Genomic DNA, 19,454 nt, shown 5'->3' on the forward strand with positions numbered 1-19,454 from the left:
CTTGGGCTAGTCATCTCACCTCATCGTACACACCTCCACACTGAGGCTCTCAGCTCCTGAGGCATGAGCCAGGGACGGGCACCCGCCAGTGCTCACGATGGGATGATGTAGGGCTGCTCTTCCTCCTCCTCTGCCCCAGACAGCAACAATCATAGAATGGTTGCCAACTTGTTCTCACTGTGCCCAGGTGGTACACAGCTGATCACAGGATGAAGTCTGATGATTGGTCTATGGAGAACTTGCTCAGATTTTAAGCTATTACGCTATTAAAACTATTAGGGCTCAGCACAGTTTTAACACACCCCTCTTTTTCTTCCCGATCCCCTCCCACTCTGTCCCGTCCCTTTAAAAACATCCAAATCAGGCCAGGGTTAATAGCTGAGGTCTTTATTTAAAGTTTTTTATATACAGTAAAAGTGTCACAGATAAATCTGCAACAATCAGACAAGACAAATGTAAATCTCTCTCAACAATTAGCAGCTTAAGATCTATAAACTACAGTGTTACGTTCACAAGTGTCATTTCTGTACTTTTCAACCCGTGCAAGTGAGTTTTTCTGGTTTATTTTTTTTACACTTTTAAAACACACTTACAGCTAAGTCAATTGCCTACTACTATACCACCTGGCATACACAACACAGACACACAGGATTTTTAACTCTTTAGCCACATTCAGAATTCACTTAAAAACTGGCAACACTACCCAATCTTGAACCCCTTTGTAGTTTGGCTTCTTTTGTTATAATGCTGCTTTTTTAACTTTAAAAATGCATCTTTTCAAAGCTGAAAGACAGTACTTTGCTGCCCCAGTGCAACATGTACAGAAGTCAACATTTCATCTGATCAGATCCTAAGAGCTCCTGGGACTGGAATAAACCAGTGAAATAACTGCTGTGAGCACACTGAGTGTCACTGAACTGAACTAATGAGAGAAAAGAGAACTTTAGAAAATTTCAAATGGTAACTTTTCTTTTTTGCATCGAGCTTTTCTTGCTTCTTTACACTGAGAAAGCAAATAAGGGAAACAGATGAGCTTCATTTGAACCACAGAAATTCAATGAAGAGCTGCTGCTTCTTGAACTAACAAAGTCCATTACAGTCTTCCCTTTTTATAGGCCAAGTCGATATGTGCTAAACACACCCAAGCAACTTCAGATTCATTTAAACTCTGACTATGAAATGTTTTAGGAAACATTCTGCAACTCAGAGATGGTCACTAAGGTTTATATCCATAAGGAAGGCTAATAAAAGGTACTCGCACGCACACTCACATCCACGGCAGAAACTGCCTTCTCCATGTCATCCAGAAATGCTTCATCAAGAAAGCAAACACAACCACTGACAGGGAAAGGGAGCTTTAAAGCTAGAATTACATTTCTGACAATATAGTCACTGTTAAGCTTTCAGAAATCATCACAGGCTTTCAAACTGAAGAGGGAGGAAAACCCCAGAATGTTCTGCTAATGCAAAAGGCAAAACACATGGCAGTTGTGTCAGGATATGAAAAGTGGATGCAGCATCATCTATGGCATTACTGCAAACAACTCTCTGGAATGCAAGAAACTGTCGAGAGAGAAAGAAACAGACATAGACAGATATTGTCTAGAACCATATGTACATGGCCTTCACCAAACAGTTTTGAGGTGGTAAGTTTCTATTAAGCCAGTGCCTTCTGGAAATTAGCAAATGGTATTTACTAGACCACAGAGTTGAGACACTAAATGACATGAGGATATAAAGAAGAGGAAAAATGCTTCCTTCAAACACTATGGATGAGTGGCACTGAGTGTCTGGATCCATTGGTTTTTAACTCCTTCCTGCTCTGACCACATAAAAACCTATCATGAGCAATTCTGTTGTGATCCAAACTGAGAAAACCAGAGGTGCAATGGCCAGCTCTCAGAAATAAAAGGCAACAAAGCTTTTCAATTATGTGCCCAGTTCCACTATTCACACCTTTGTTTCTGACAAAAACTACACCATGGGAAGACAATCGTTCCCCACTTGAGTCAGCCAGGGAAGGTGGTAAACAGCAGTCTCACTGAAGCCAAACGTCTCAGGAGGGAACAGTGATGCAACCTTTGCTCTGTCTGCAACTCTGTAAAAAGCATGTTTCTTTTTGGCTTGAGTCAGTTGCAATTGGCAATTTGTGGTGTAGGCAGGACAGGAGCAGATTAGTGCACGTGGTGACAGAGGTGTGCTGGGAGCGGCGGGAGGTACCTGAGTTTCCTGTGACTGTGGGAAAATGGACAGAATCTTTGAGGGAAGAAGGCTGCCCCAGGGCTGAGCTTGCCTCTGTGAGCAATCACACTACTCTCAAAGCTCTTAACCTAACTTGAGGGAGTTTCTCAGAACCTTGAATTTGCATCACAGCATAAAGCCCTCAGCTTCTGCATGTATCTGTACGATGTACATACTCCATACAGGCACATGTATCATTTCAACTGGTTTAGGTCACTTGGGCAACATTTGGTTGGGAACTTGAGCGTGGAAGAAAGGAAAATGGCAAGACCTAACTAAACACCATGAATGTTTTTGAAAGAGAATCCTGGAGTCCTTTTGGATTTCATGGAGAAGGAAGTTGAATCTTGGCTTTGTTTGAGTTAAAGGGACACCAGTTACAAAACTAGCACAGAGTGAAGGCAGATTCCTTGACCATGAAGCCTGCCTGCAGGTACCAATGGGTCACCAGCAAGAGCTCGTTGCTGGGACTTGTGAGTTCCATTTGAAGCTGGCGTTCCCTTTAGAGCTTCTAGCAGGTATCCACACCAAGTCCCTGCCCTCACAGCTGAAGAGGAGGATGCTCTCTATGGCACACCACACACATACAGTGCTCAGAGAAGCTCTCGACACAGACACACAAATGATCTTACCAGAGCCTGACAGGAAGAAAACTTTGGTTTCACTTTTTAGGGGTTTATTTAAAAATGAAATCAAGAGACATTTCTGAGACAAAGGAACCTTTAAGCGGACTGCTGATTCAGTATTTCTTTACTTAAAAGAACCTGTCTTTCCCCTAGGACGGGATGAAGAGAAATTCCTTGTTCTTATCCTGAGGCTAGGAATGAGAGATGATGTGCAAATGAGAAATATAAAGGTACTCTCCTTCACATCTGGAAGAAGGGAAGAACAAAAGAGAGCCCTGCATGACAAAGATGTGTGGAGAAGACAGATGTTTTTCTTGATGCTGCATCTGTGTGCTCAGCAGGACAGATAAATGGCATATGAACAGTGCTGTGTCCCAGACAGGCTGGCACTAGAAACTCCTCTCTGCGCTCCTCAAAACTGTTTCAGGACAAGACGGCTCACAATTATTCACGCATTTCTTCATTTAAAAACATCACTTCTTTATTTCAAAGAAAAAGAAAAGGTAACGACCCTCCCAGCCCCTTCCCAAAAAAACCCCAATAATAATAATAATAATAATAATAATAATAATAAAAAAATCCTATTAGAAACAATAAGGAAGCACTGAGAGTTTGAGTATTACACTCTTCAAGTATGCTGTTTGGATTTTTTTTAAATCTGTGAATATACATATATTAAAAAAACCTTAAAAGTGCGACCAAGGGCTTCTGCTTGAAGATAAGTGTTTCAAGGACTACTTCAAAATACTGTAGCACGACTGTGCTGTTACTGTGTATGGCATGAGGCTTCCACTTCATACGCTTAGCAAAGTCAGCCAGCCTTACAGGAAGTTATTGTAAGTCAGGTCAGCACAAACGGCGAACCCAGACGCCGAGCTGGAAAAGAGATCCACACGTTGCTGTTTGTCTCTTGGTAAGGAAAGAAACCACTCTGAACGCATACATTTGGACATGGAATGTGAGCAGACTTCACAGTAAAAGTTTAGTGTTACAGGTTTGCTGTGGTACCATCATTCAAGGCTGTGTACTAGATTTAGCTTTGCTCGTACTTAAAACACCCACGTTCTCTTCCTCCTGACAGGTTTAGTACTGTAGTTCGAGCCACAATTTAAACTGCCCATTGGTATGCTCCAAATTTCTGTATTTTCTTTTGTACACTTTAAAGAATCTTAAGATTTGCATCCAAAGAGAACCATGCTACATAAAAATTATCCAGGATTCTCGCCAAAAAGAGTTCTTGAATAAAATCTAAAAAATACTATTGCAATGCATCTCGCAGAGAAAAAATGTTATTCTAAATGTAAACAAATTCACTCGGACACTTTAAAACTTCAGCAGAGTAGGTGCTGACTAATCTTTGCCACGTTTGCTCACCACGAGCGTCGGGAGGAGGGAGCCGCGGGCAGCTCCTGCCGCCATCATCTGGGGGGAGACAAGAACCGTTCCAAGTAGCTGCTGATGGCGTCCCAGTGCTTCCACAGAAAGGCAATGAAAACCACGAGAAATAAAGTGCTGAACGTCCTATTGCGAGTCTTCATCAGGGGCATGACGCAGTTGGCCACAGTGGAGACGAAGACGAGGAGGACAGCCATGACAGCCAGGAGGATGTTGATGAACTTGCCCAACAGGTTCCTGGCTGTGGCGTTCTCCAGCCCCTCCAGCTGCACCACTTGCTGTTGCTGCTGCTGCAGCTCCATCTTGGAGATGCGGGTCTGGCACGCTTCCAGGGCCTCCTGTGGACAAGAACACACTGCTGGGTCAGCAGCATGCACCCCACAGACCGGAGCAGCCAGCAGCTCTCCCCTCACCCACCCCTCCAGGCACAGCCTCTCGCTGCAGGAGGAGCTACTTGCATAGACACCTGGGGGTCAGAGATGGGATACAGGCCCTTTCAGAACTCACCAATATGCAGTTTAGCAATAAAGCTACAAGGATTAAATCCAAATACTGAACTGCAGAAACATTTCAAAAGCAAAGGAGTTGCAGAAGGAGCAGGCAGAAGACAGGACTCGAGTCTCCTCGTTTCTGTCACCCACCTGGATGTCCCGGGCTCGCTCGTAAGACTGATAGGCAATTTTCTCCTCCATGCTGGCCAGCTCTTGTTTTAAATTGAGGATCTCATTCTGGTGGAGCTCAGTCAGGTCATTTAGCTGTTCTTCAAGTCTTTCACATCTAGAAAAGACAGACAGGGTATAGTGGCTTTAACAAGAAGAGGATGGCAACATTACACCAGTAACAATCAAGCAGTGAACATCACAGACTTGTTACTGAAAACTACCTCAGTCATTACCAAAGCACAGCTACAATGTAGAGCCCTCTCACAGGAAATTAAGGAAATCCTTTCTACCAGGTAAGGTAATGTTAATCCTCTTTCTGTCCTGGGGAAAAACACACAAAGTGGTCAAACAACAACAGTCAAGTGATGCAAGAAACCAAGGACAGAATTACAACAGAGTAATTTATTCCCTTTTGTTTACGCCAAATAGTCCCCTTCCAATACCCTAAGCTCTTAAGTGTTTTCACCTAGATTGGAACCATAACAATGACAAAGAAATTGTGACTAATGTCCTGCCTGATCTTTACATGTGAGGTCACACAGGCATCTCTGACTTATTTTTTCTTTCTCTCTCATGAACGATTCAGCTTAACTAGCAAAGACCACCATATTATTTATAACGATTCACGTTATAGTAACATGAATCATTAACCTGCAGGCTTATTTTTCATTTGCTACTGGGAGCAGTGCTGAGAGAGAGGGCTGCCCAAAAACCTGGGTTCTAAAAGACAGTTTGGTCTCTCTTTAAGGGAGTTTTAAATTGACTTCAAGGGTAGCTCCATAATGTTACTTTAACACTTACAAATGCAAAGTATCCCCAATGTATTTTGAATGTAGTACTTCACTTTTGGAATTTCAAGTCCAAATTTACAAGCAACTCATGCTTCAATACACTTTTAAAGAAAGGCAAGTATTTGTATTGCTTACACAGAGAGCTAAGGCCACAGCTCACGGGTTGGGAGCGGCGAGCTGGGCACCATCCATCCCATCTCCTTCCACCATACTTCCCCCCCAGTTCCTCACTCTTGGTTCATTACAAGCAACAGCTCTAGCTCTGGTCATAACTAAAGTATGGGTACAGCTGTTGTGGCCGTGGGGTTTCTGCCCTCTCAATTCCACCAACTGTCTTCTCATTGTAACAGCATGAAACAAGCTTACTGCACAGCTCTTACCATCCAACCCTTGATACCACTAACAGAGAATTTCTAAAGGATTCAGCATAGAGATAATTCCTGAATTTCAGTTCCCCTCTGACTCCATCTGAAATTAGTTTACATACACACATCGCTATAAAATGAATAAACAATATTTATCTGGAACACAGAGTTTAATTACAGGTTCTGAAACTAAGAACTTCTGAGGGGTTTTTGCAAGATTTTTGGTGCTTCACGAGCTAAACGTTCCGAATCTGTAGGCACAAGCTTACAGGGCTTGGGGTTTTGTTTTTAATTGTAAAGTCTGAAGAGATTTTTCATTTATATTCCCAATCCTGTATTGTTTTAAACTAAGGAGTCAGACATAGCTTGACCATTTCCAGCCACGAGCAGTGAGACTCAGACAACCACCAGCTGGCATGGCTCAGCCCAGGAAGGTGCCACAAGGGCTCTGCAACCCAGACAGGACACACAAGAGAACTGGTTTCCCAAGAACAACAAGTTGCGAACAAGGGAATAGCCATGTGAAGACTGGTTAATGAAGGAGTCAATGATCATTAATATTGCCATTTGTTCCCACCCAACTTAAAATAACCCAACTTGCCAATAACCAAGAAGTCACAACTAAACCCAACTCTGTTCCAAAGGCAGCATCAACTTCTTGAAATACATTTAGTTTGTTACTGTATTACAAGACTCTCCAGTGGGTTTATTACACAAAAAGTGACTTAAGCATTCTGAAAATATCATGATTATGCCTTTTAACCTCCTCCCACACAAACACCCTTCATAAAATGGCTGTTGCCAGGCAGCCCAAATCCTGTTCTCTAACATGAAACAATTGTATTTTAGTAACTTCAAAACTACCTCAATCTACAGGAAACATAAGGGAAAGCTGCAAATCTCTATGGTTAAGAGTTTAAGCATAACATGACTAGCAAATATGTTGGCTCCAGCCCTCCCTGCCCCAAATGCAGGACTACTGGCTTGTTCCCAAACCATACTTCATTTCCCTGCTTGACCCCAGAGCTTTTGCAGTTTGCATCCAAGAATCATCTGTGCTTTCAGAAACCAGCGTTGATAGGCCACTGCTGCAATGGGGTTATTTAGAAAAAAGCACCCACAATCCACCCCTCCCCCAACCCATCCAGACTTACTTTTGAAACTACACTTCTTCCATCCATCTTTTAACCCCTTGTCCCATTACCTACAATTTAGAAATGGTGAGGATTTTTCCCTGCTGTTTTTCTACCAGCATTGAAATTTGAGAAGTCAAGAGAGGTTCATGTGATTTAAAGGGCCTGAAGCCAGGGTTTTCCTGTTGAAGGATGGTTCACATTTTAACTTTGAAGTACTACAAAAGTTAAGGGGATAGAGCATCTGTTGAGAGGGTTAAGATTATGCTCACACTTCCCTCTCTAACATCCAAGTGCCAGTATTTACACAACAGACCCTAAAGCTGTCTGTGAGCACAGTCCTGCCCTGAATGATTACATCTCGCTTTATTTCAGGTACGGAAAATGCCTCACTGGAGTTGGAAAAACGTTTTATTTTTCCTCAGCTAAAACGTGACATTTCTCACATATTCTCTCAAAATTACTAGTCTCTAGATTAACAAGCTCCAGCACAAAACCTTTTCTATGTTATGGCTAGTGCCAACAGCCACAAGTACATCAGATCTCATCAGAGATGTTCACATGGAAGGTACCAAGTGCACTGCTGGGTGCTCAGCTGAAACACTGCATTTAAAAATGTCAGATTCCTGCACATTTTCTGAGGCTCACTGTTTGTGAATAGAGAATTGATTTGAAAAGTGCTAAGAAACCCAATTATGAGAGCTTTAAGGCATTTTGAAGTAATAGCTGCAACATACATGGCTAACATGGCATATTTAAGGGAGAGATGATGAAGACAACATTTAATCTGCACTAAATGTTCAGGTGAGCTAATCAAACATGCCAAAAGGTCTTCACAGCATACTGTGGCAGAGTTTCAAATCCTCTCTTCAAGCACCTCTCAAGACAGATCTTTTTTTTAATAGCTACGTCATACAAAATTTCATCTGCTCTTTACGAAGGAGTGACAGCTAGAAGCAGGATCTGTTTGCAATATGCTCCAAGTCCTTTATAAAAATGAAACATTAGGGCCAGAGCTTGCTCCCAAAGCAACACAAGCTGCTCTGGGCATCTGCATCATCCTGTGCTTCTGGCCTCCACCTTCCCCTGGCTGAAGGCGACAGCTTTGCAGGGACCTTTCAGTGCTTTTGTGGCTGGGTGAGCACCTGCTGGACCCAACACGCTGCCTTTGCTGCCTGGCTACGCTCCAGAAAGGCTCCTTCAACACTTCTATACCTTCCATAACTTCTAACACTTTCAGCACATTTTGATCTGTTTCAAACTAAAATCGTGAGAAGTACAACAACTAGACTACAGCAAAAATCAGATAAATGAAAGCACCAGTGTCTAGCATTTTAGCTGATGGACTTCTGACCAGAGTGCAGGAGACCTTTGCAAGGATGCTGGGCTCGGGAAGAAACCCAAACCCTTGTACTGGCCACACTCCAAATGTGTGAGCTCATGATTTCGCTGTGTATAAACCGGCTCCTAAAGGGACACGCAAGATGAAAATACTCAACAGGAACTTTATTTCTGTCTCAATGGCACAGAAAGTCCCTGCTCATATCTGTAAACAACCACCACCTTCCAACCGACGAGATAAGCACCAGGCTCTGTCAGCGCCCGCTCCTGGCGCAGGGGAGCACAATGGAGACCGAGGCGCCGGCGGATCTTCCTTCCCCGGTGACTCAGCTGGGGACTGTGAGCTCCGGGGCCGCACGTGCTGCAGCGGGAAGCAGGGCCGGGGCCTGTGCCGGCCTTGCCGAGCTCCGTTCGCCTGCCCCGGCACCGCCCGGTCGCGAGAACTGGAGCGACTGCACCAGCAAGTCCCTGCCCCGCAGCCAGCCAGCAAAGCGGCAGCTACACCGACTGACAGGCAAGATCTGGAAGCGGGGTGAGGGTGGGAGGAGATTGAGGAGGTCATGGAAAACCTGTGAGGCAAGCCACAGCTGACAAACAGAAACCGCACCAACACACAAGGGAAAAAACATCACAACCTGCAAAAAATCAGCAAGAAAAACGAAACAGAGGGAGAGCAGGTGAGGAAACGCCATGGCACCTGCTTTGTTCCAGCAGGCAAAAAGCAAACACTCAGTGCTGCCCTGTGAGCAAAGGCTTCTCCAAAATACTTTTTTAAGCTCTAACTGAACCCTGTGCTTGTTTTTCAAAGCTTCCCGGAAACAGAGCAGAGTTATAAGGTATTTACAGCTTTTAAAGCCATTTATGATTAATTTGAACCTTCGGCCTCCCAACTTAAATCCACAACCCACATTCCTGTATTTTCAATTCCTGAGGAGAGCTGAGGAACAAAAGTGGGTCCCTGTCAGAGGAGCAGGCGCCAGCCCCCTCGCTGAGGCAGCAGTATCCTCTCTGCACCCAGATGCCTTCTTTAACCTCCCAGGTCACAGGGTTATGGTGGCTTTTGTCTTCACATTGTTTTAAAATACAGAAGCTACCGAATGAGAATCTAGATTTGTACAGCAAGGAGTTCACCTGACTGTGATTAACCCGCGAGGTCCCTGTGGACTGTGCAGCTACCTGCTCATGCCCGAAAGCCCGCAGAGACAAGGGCACTTAGTGTGGTTTAACTAGTCCTCTTTGAAGGTCACACCTTTAATTAATTTGCATCAACATTCCAAATGGCAGGTCCAAATTACCATCTTTTCAAGCATTTATAAGTCAAACACAGATTCTCCTGCAAGTTTTCCACCCCAGGCTGCCTGGTTAGTGGTTGGGCTCCAGGCTCACCTCAGGGGAGCACTCAGCAAAGGTTAATGGCACACGACCGATACGACTTCGTGTTGTACTAGGATGAGGACCTATGTCAACTTTGCTAAATAGTTTCAGGGAATAACTAGCCAATTTAGCTGCCACCATACATTGGTCCCCAAGGTCTTCTATTACACTTTCAGGCCACTCCTTCAGCTGCACTGTGCTTACATATAGCATTCCACCATGAATGGCTGCTGCTGTATGTTCAAAAAAACGACCTGCACAGCAACAAAAACCAGGAACCCTCTCTGCTGGGGAGCAGAAGATCAAACTCCACATCACTTCATTATGTGACTACATGACAATGAGGCACTAGGAACCAAAGGTGCTGTGCTGGGCACAGGTTTCAGCCAAATCGCTGTTGCAAAGCAGCACTAGAAAATGGTGTTGGTCTGGCTTTGTCTGTCCAAGCTTTTCAAAGCACACAGAAAGCTTGCTGTCTCTACAAGATCCTAGCAGACTAAGCCTTTTCAAACTTTTTTCCAGTGATCTGGCACCAGCATGTCTAAAGAGTTGTAAGGCAGCTCCATGTCATATGATGCAAACCAACACAGCAGCACACAGCAGCTCAGAAAGCCTGTTCCCACACCAGCAGCTCTGCTGGGCCTCGCAGGTTATGCTTAACAGTCTGGCCGAGGTGATAACAGCCTAAGTAACCTCACCGCAAACCCTGCTGTCCTCCATCAGAACAAGGCCTTGAGTCTCTTGCATTTGTCACTGAAAGTTAAAAAAGTGCAGTATCGAATGCTGCTAATTCACACGCAGTGTCCTGAATGGCTGCAGAAGGGCAGCTGCTAACTGTCCCCTCTGGAGCCTGGGGATGAGCCCCCAGTCACGGGTTACCCATGACAAGAGCATTGCCAACACCCAACATTTAACTTCATTTAATTGAACTCTGCCACTGTGGGCTAAGCAGAGAAGGAGAGGGGATAACCCTAGTTCTGGCATACAGGCAAGGTTATGTCTTTTTGGAGAGTTCTAAGGAAATTGGATATTTGTCTCTGGTAGATATGGATCTGAGGGTTGGAAAAAGCAGGGTCAGGATATTATCCACACTTAAATCTCCATCTCTTGTCTTAATCCAAACCTTTGCAAGACTTTTGCATGGCAAAGCACTGCCTAAATAATAGTAACTGCATCTATGTACTCGTGGTCTTTTGGGACACCTTTCTAAACCTCTTTGCTTGACTTTCTATCTTGAAAACACTAACTAACTTTTTCCTCACCATTTCTTTCTTGCACAGAAAGGGAGAGAGGTTGGGAGGGTGAAATCCTGGTAAGACCACAGAACTTCCCATCTGAACCAGGCTGCTGTGAACAGCCTGATGAGCAGTACTATCCAGGATTCTGGTGCTCTGCAACTTAGTGTTTAACTCTGAAATTGAGTGCCAAAGTACATACCTGTACCGCTCCTCCTGCAGAGTCTGCATTATTAATGAGTAATCCCTCTGATAGCGAACTTTAAGGTCCTCAAATGATTCTTCCAGTCTTGCCTGTGTCTCTCGAATTTCTTGAATCTCATGCAGTATTGCATCGAACCCTGAGCTCTGCATATCCAGAGTGTTTGTTTTGGAGCTAGAAGCTCCCACAGGGCCCCCTGTCGTGCTGTTGGCTCCCACTGAACCTGATGTGGCACTGGAGCAATCCTCTTCACTGCCATATTTTGGGCTTGACTGAAAGTTCTGAATAACACCTAGAGCCTTGCCTCCTGTCCCGTCTTCCTGGCCTTCTTCTAAGGAGTCTTTCAAATTAGCAATGTTGTCTGCACTCCCAAACTTGTTCCTTATGAGGGAGGCAATCTCCCGAGGCTTGGAAACCACAGCTCCTGCTGCGGAATGCGTGGCTTGGGAGAAACTGGAAAGCCCACCTTTTACACTGTCTACCACTCCCTCACTGAAGCCAGTGACTTTTGCTCCAACATCTTTCAAACCCTGATGCATATCCCTGAAGACATCCTTTGGCTGCCGAGGGATTCCATTCTGCTCAATCTCACGCAGCTTTCGATGGTAATGTTCTAGTTTCTTCTGCAGCTGCAAGATGGTCTGGGCTGACTTCTGATTTTTCTTCTCAAACACCTGCTTGATGCGGGCGCTCTGCTGTTTGTCGGCGTTGTTGGCCAGTTTCAGGTACTCTGCCACATTGTCATCACGGGCTGTTTGTTCAATTTTGATCTGCTCGGTCAGCTTCAGTATCTTCTGTTGCAGATGTGTGATAGCGACTTTTGTACGCTGAGGATCTGGGGTCCCGTCAACGGAGTCTGCGTTGATGCTGCCATCCGTGCTCGAGGCCACTGCACTGGAGGTCTGCGCTAAGCTGCTGACTTCCAATCGCTCGATCTAGGCAAGGACAGAGGGAAATGTAAGTGCTAATCACCAGCTTCACTAACATAAAATCTTTCTTTCTTTGTGCCAACCGACTCGACAAGCACACAGAATTCTGCCAAAGTGCACCTTCCGTCAGCTGGCCAGTGCACAGTATCAACTGCACTTCATATGCCTTACAGACATTTAGTAAAGGTTGGAAGAAAGCAAACCCCCTCATATTTAAGTCAATTTACCAACAACCAAAAACTCAAGCACACAGCAAGAAAAGGCACTGCAGTTTGGCAGGCTGAGTTCTCGGAAGTTTTGGTGTGCGGCCAGCAGCTCTATCAGCTGGTGAGCAAAAAGACAGAGAAGGCAATCACCATAGAGAGAAAGACAAGCAGATAAAGCAAACCCCAGTTATTCCCAGGGCTTCCTCGGGCCGCGTGAGAGCCGTCACGACACCCGCCAGACAACAACGCATCTACCGAGGGCAGCACGTGAAACGGCGTCCTGAGCCCCACGAGCCGCTGCGCGCCGCGCCAGCCTCCGCGGGGAAGCGAAACCCACGTTCCCAGCGGAACGACCCCGGCCGGAGCCCCCAGTCCCGCACCTTGGCCCGGGGCGGCGGCAGCGCGCGCTCCCCGCGCATGGCTCCCGCGGCCGCGCGCCCGCCACGCACCTGCGCCCGGCCCCGCCCCTTAAAGGCGCCGCGCGCCCGGCCCGCGCCCGCCCCGCGCCGCCGCGGGGGCTGCGAACGGCGCCCCGGCACGCGCCCCTCCGCCCCCTGCAGCCAGGGCTTAAACACGGGGCAGCATCGCAACTTACTCTCGTTAACCGACGCCGGCTGCCTCACACTGACTCCCCGCGCTGGATGCATCTACCTTACACAAACAAAAAGTGCTATTCAGAGTTAACCGTATCCCTCTCTCTAGCTTAAATAGTCTGTATTTAACGCAAGAAATCAGCACCCTGCAGCTGCCAGGCAGCACAGAGCAGGGTCAGCCAGGCTCTACCGGGCTTTCTCTGCCATTAGATCCATAGAACCAATTGCACATCTGGAAAACTCAACTGATTTCAGAACAGCCACAGAGTATCAGTTTTCAGTCTGCAGTGACTGCAGAAACACCGTCTGCTCTCTTAAGCCGGTTTAGTTGTAGAAAGCCTGATCTCTGGATAGACTACTGGAAAATTAGTGCTAAGATTCATACTGATCAGTGGGACCAATAAGGTGCATGACATGAGTACGGTACAGGGAATATGCTGTCTCAGAGATCCAGGGACATGTATATTTCAAAGCAGTGCACATTTAGTAAGACAACCTCTTCTTGGAAGTTGTCATTTCATTAAGATTTTCCCAGGACTGTCACTGATCTGATTTCTTTGTATGGTCTAGAAGGAAACAAAGATCCTGCGTGCACAAGGCATGGTCAACCTAGAGAGGGTCACCAGCTCCCCATGGCTGAACTGCTTATCTCCCTGCCCACAGAAGCTTTATATGCAATAGCACACAGCTCCATCTACAGCTTTGCCAACTTGCTGCAATCGCACAAAAGCACAGCACAGACTTTTCTATCCAGCACACTGATACGAGCTTAGTACTCGCCTTCACTGCCTTACAAAACAAGCTGTCTCCTCAGAAAGAATCCCATCAATGCATTTATAACAACCTGTATCTACTCCAGAAGAAGGAAATTTTAGTTTTAATGGCAGGTGAAAATACACAAATCCACAAATTTGATGTGTTTTTTTCCCCAAAGTAATTTGAAATATCTTCCCCCCATGAAACACTTTTGTACTGGGCAGAGGTAACGGTAAACGAAAGCAGCCCTGGCCAAGCATCCCAGAACCAGGCGACTGTTGACCATGCTGTGCTGTCAGCTCCTCCACAGCACAGATTCGCTCAGAGCTGGCATTTCCACATTTCAGTGTCATAAAACTAACAGGACTACAGCAGTACTTTGCAATAAAGAGTTTCTATTGGCTTAATTGACTCTCAGTTGGATCTAATTAGCGTGGTAATTTATACTGTACAAAGTGCTGTTCTGGAACAGAACCGAGACAATTTAAGTACTTTCTCCATATTGACAAGGCTTTAGAAAGGGAAGACTCAGCACAAACTGGGTGCCTGGGAAATGCTGGTGACACATTATTGATTTAAGATGACTGGCAATCTGTTCTGAAAAGATCTTGGTAAATTAAATACTGTTAATGGTCACTGTTTGTGTAAAAATAGGGATTACAGTCCAATTAGTCAATCTTCCTCGCCTTCCAATTTTGCAGTTTATTGCCCCGGTCCGGATGGAGCAGACCTGCGTGACCTCCTGCCGAGAGGTACACTGAAAACTGCTTCAGCGTTATGCCACCAGCAAATAGCCTTATGCTTTCTCCTCCTCAAGACCTGATCAAATTCCCAGCACTTTCAGCACTGTCACGCTTTCCTTCCTGTAAAAGATTTTCTGTGTACCTACTCTGCAACACACAGCCCCAAAAGAACCTATGATTTTGCCTTTTGGCACCTCTGAAGATGAAACAGAACAGTTCCTTTAAAGGTGCTTCACCTCTCCAGTGAATGCACATACCACAGGGTAGTTCACCAAGAAGTTGGATTGCTTTTTTCAAACAAGCAGGGCAGCTGCCTTAAGCAAACAGCAGAATTCAGAGCAAGCCAACTGTAAGGAAACTGCTCAGCTCCTGCTTCCTCCTCCCTCACTTGGAGCTTTAAAAATGTGATGGAAAAGTGTCATGTTACTTGGAATAAAAACATATGGGACAAAGTGAGACAGGGCAGCTGAGAATGACGATGGTGGTGAGCGGCTCCGGAAGAGAGCTGACACTGCCCAAGATACCTGGGTTAGTCACTTCTCGGTGAGTGAGCACCCGAGTGGCACGGAAAACTAAGCATGAAAACATTCAGGTTGGTTTGTTCCCTTTCCCCCTGTGTGCTGAAGGCAGTGCAGTGATACAAGCAGAACAGTCTAGGAGGCTGGTAGGAAGCTGCAAGTTCTAGATGTGCTGTTTGGAAACACTCCCCATGAGCAGCGTCGTCAGCACGTGGGTGTTGGACTGGCAGTCTCTGACAAACACCTCATTAGTTATTAGATCTCTAATTAACACCTTACAGGGAATAAAAATTAGAGGGGAGAAAAAAAGAGCATCCTCAGTGTCTGACCACACCTGCAGAATGAGGGCACGTGTCTCCATCCCGCTGGAGCCACGAGGCCCGCGGAGCACAGGTCCTGCCGGGACGTACAGCAGTGCCCTCTCTGACCGAGACAAGCAGCCAGGGCCAGACTGTGTGTTCTGACAACACGCCCTGTATTTATTAGAACTATTAACTGAACATGCTTTTAGCTTAACACAGATCTATTTACTTCCCATCTCTATCTGCTGAGTGGTGTCTCTGAATTCCAAACTGACAATTTATTGTAAGGTACCTTTATATGAAATGTTTAGGGACAGGTACACAACACCCACCACAAGTTAATGCAAATAAATAAAACAGCAACAATAAAAGTGCTTGACAAAGTTCTTTGTAGAAAAAAACCCCTCCAACTAAATGCAAATCAGAACAAAATGCAACAAAAACCCACACAAAACAGTGATTCCTCATTTCTCTCTACTTCAGTAGAGAGCACTATGAATTACCTTCAACATATTCAACTAAACGCAATCAACAGCCAGAAGTCACCTCCCTGCATGACACCCATGGCACATGACTCTTCAAACAGCTGAGTCAAACTGATATCAACCCTACTGTCCCAAAAGTAGAGCGTGTAGTGTTCCTGCTGGATCTGACAGAGGTGTAGCATATTGCAAAATTTATTGTGGGTCCCAAAGTAAACAAAAAAGTAATAAAAATGGGTCTGCCTTACCTGTCTGGGTGATGCAGTAAGCTATCAGTGACCTACAGCTCAGATAGCTCTTTCTAATGCTTTGCTTTTTAAAGAATGTTATAGAATCACAGATCAGTTGAGGCTGGAAGGGACCTCTGGAGCTTATCTGGTCCAGCCCTCCTGCTCAGGCAGGGCTACCAAGGGCCAGCTGTCCACGACCACACTCAGGAGACTTTTCAGTGTCTCTAAGAACAGAGATTCCTCACCCACATATTACATTTGTGAATATGTCTGTAATAAAAAAGCTTGTACCTGTAACCCTTTGTGTCTGTCTGCTGCAACACTGACACACATTTGATAATATCAACTCCTTGTTTCATTATTTATTTCAAATTGTATGTTTATATAATTACAAATCCTGTATAATAATAGCACATGTAAGGGAGAAGATCTCTGTTCATTCATCTCTTTATTAAATACAGAGAAACAAATACTGCTGCACTGAACCACCCCTAGAAACACAACTGTCCCCTCATACGGAGATCCATTTAAGAATCCACCTTCCCTCAGAAAGCGCCCAGTGTGCATACATGCTCCTGCACCACGTAACGTCTGCCTTGGCTTCACTGCCAAGGAGAATACAAAAGAAAAGCAAAGAACAGGCCTGATGTGATTCCTGATGACACACTGTGCAGGTATCCTGCAAAGTTTTATTGGCCAATTGCATCTTCAGAAACTATAGCAGCTTTGCACTTTAACAGGCTTCCATCTACTCACCTGATGGTCATTACTGCCAGCAACTGTTTGAGCTGTCCCCATTACACTCCTAAATCAAACCAAAACCAGCTAAGGAAACCATACAAACAGATGGACAGCTCAGGGAAGCATGCTGTGTGTTTTTCATAGCACAGCTCACTGGTTAATTATAATTAGGGTTTCTAAGACAGATAAACAGCCTTTGCCTGTGGGCAATAAACCCTCAAGATGGTGGGAAGATCATCCTGGTTATGGGAAAAAATATTGTGAGAACAAAAAAAAAGAAGAAAAACAAATTACCCTGAAACAAATACAAGAAAAAAACACAGTGTAATACAACCCCTTTGGCTGCCTAAGATGCAGGGAACCAACACTGCTAACACCCAGAGGAAACAGCTTTATAACTCACAGTGCTGAGACAACGCGGAGCAATGATCACAGTGACACGCGTGCTCACGTTACATCTGCCAACTCAGAGCCATGCCTGCGGCTCCCACTGTCCCCACAGCCAGCACCTCCTGGCTACACGGAGGCAGAGAGGTGGCAGACACCTACCGAGGGAAAGGGCCGGACGGGCGGAGGCAGCCACAGCACAGCAGCATTGACGTGCCAGACTCTCACACATTCCCGCTGCTCTGCGGGTGCCAAGGGAGCAGCTCCCAATCCAACTTTGCACTGGTACAGAGAGGGGACAGAGGCAACAGTTAACTTCCTGCAGGGCCGCAGTGTGAGCTAACCCGGGGACAACCCAGACATGAAGAAAATGGAGACGCTTTTATTCTTAGTAAGTTCCTAAACCCGGTTCACCATAAGGTCCCACACACTGCATACCAGCAGGACTGCAGGAACATGACAGGAGGGAAAAGTGACCTGAGACTGCCCAAGTGGGTGCTGATGCCAAAAGAAACATGCATCAAGCTATGGTCTAAGGTACAAAAACAAACCCTCACCCACAACTGGACATCTGGTAAAGCCAGCTGCAGTGTGACTCTCCCACAGCCTTACGACCTGATTCAATTTGAAATGAAGACATGACTTCACCTTCATATGCTGCTTCAAGTGTCAGGAACAGAGTCTAGATATAAAGCAATCAGCTGTATTTTCCTCCTATCTGTCAGCAGCAGAAATCCCCAAAGGAGACCAATATTTCATGGGGAACAGTGGAAAATGCTGCTGCCACGTGACACTGTACTTGCTGTATCAAAAAGAACGTCACACGGCGTCTGTCACAACCAATTTAACCTATTGCACAGGGGAGCTTCAGGGAGGTCTCTGTCAGTGCAGTGCAGTTCCCTGCAGCACTGCACTGCAAGTGCAGCACAGCTCGCCAGGCTCTACACCCCCTGTCTGAATCTGCCTTGGGTGCTTCCCAGAGGAGCACTGCGTCTCTCAGGAAGCAAATGCTGTCACTTGCTACCTGGTTAAGAAGTAACTGAAGCTACAAAGCTGACTTACACCTTTCTACCTGTGGTTCATATGCACATGCATCATCATCCAGGAGCGGTGCATGAATCACCATCCCGCCTCACATCAGCCAGGAGCGGTGGGCTGAGGCAAAGAACATTACACAAGCTGTCTCCTCAAATGGGATGGAGACATGCAGGACCAGGCACCAGCTCTGCCCACAAGAATTTATTTATACCCTGAGACAGAAGCAGACTGTCACAACACAGCAACATTTCCATGAAAGTCATGTCTATGGCCCCTTTAATTCTTCTAAAAAACCCAGCTGCTGCCAGAGACCATATCTTCTTGATCTCAAACTTCTGAAATCTTGAGAAAAGACGGTTTGGACTGCAAAATAGCAAGGTCTGGTGGTCCAATTCGGTAACAGTTTTCCAAAGTTACAGACTAGGCAAGAAGAAAATCAGTGGTCCTGCTGAATAAACAGGGCAGTGACACCAACGTTATGGGTAAGCCCAAGGGAATGGATACAACAATCTGAATGGAAAAATATGAAGGAACTGAATTATACAGAAGGGTTTGCAGGAGCTTGATTTTTGAGGTGAAAAAGGATGAAGCAGCAAAAGATACAGCCAAAATATCATTCATGGACGTTTATTTTAGCAGCTGTGGATTTTATTCAAGAGGGAATTGCCTATCAGGCCAGAAGTTACAATAATAAAGATAGGAAATGAGCTAAAGCTGAACAAAAATTAAGCACAGGAACTGGGAGGAGTGGGTGGATCTTGTAACGAATTTGTACAAAACCACGGTGACCACGTAAAATGACAGTAAGGTTTTGTTGTGTTGAGGGGGGGTTGTTTGGTTTAACTCGTTTTCCGCTATGTCTGAATCACATCTTGTTACCTTTAGACATAAAATTATTCGTAACACTTCCCAGAGAGTAGTTTGGCTGTTTTTTTGTATGCTTCATGCTGCTATCTGATACATACAGATTATTAGTGTATCTTACATTTTTGTTTGTAAAGAACAGAGTTTAATTTTCAGACTGCACGTTAAATTTGACTTGCAAAGCAACGGAGTGAACCGGGCACAGAGTCCAGAGAATAAACATCTCTGTCATCACTCTGCACAGAACAGCCACACGCAGGTCACTTCTGTGTACTCGAGTCTACAGGACTCCTGTACAGG

General features: G+C 45.4%; 1 protein-coding gene across 9 annotated transcripts in view; it reads right to left on the reverse strand.

Moving 5' to 3' along the window:
- Nucleotides 1–383: 383 nt before the first annotated feature.
- TMCC1 (transmembrane and coiled-coil domain family 1) overlaps nt 384–19,454 on the reverse strand; it is an 83,446-nt gene continuing 64,375 nt past the window's right edge. For 5 of the 9 annotated variants that reach the window (XM_062008737.1, XM_062008740.1, XM_062008739.1 and 2 more), the window contains 3 exons: nt 11,366–12,300; nt 4,904–5,039; nt 384–4,600 (listed from right to left, as the gene is read on the reverse strand). In XM_062008737.1, coding sequence (XP_061864721.1) covers nt 4,286–4,600; nt 4,904–5,039; nt 11,366–12,300 — 1,386 coding nt within the window. In that variant the 3' untranslated portion in view covers nt 384–4,285. Of the gene's footprint in view, nt 4,601–4,903; nt 5,040–11,365; nt 12,301–12,650; nt 12,723–12,880; nt 12,936–17,900; nt 17,922–19,454 lie in introns of those variants that run through there. The other 4 variants (XM_062008736.1, XM_062008743.1, XM_062008741.1 and 1 more) reach the window with 4 other exon arrangements.

The sequence above is a fragment of the Colius striatus genome, chromosome 15 (assembly GCF_028858725.1).
Source record: "Colius striatus isolate bColStr4 chromosome 15, bColStr4.1.hap1, whole genome shotgun sequence".
NCBI lineage: Eukaryota > Metazoa > Chordata > Aves > Coliiformes > Coliidae > Colius > Colius striatus.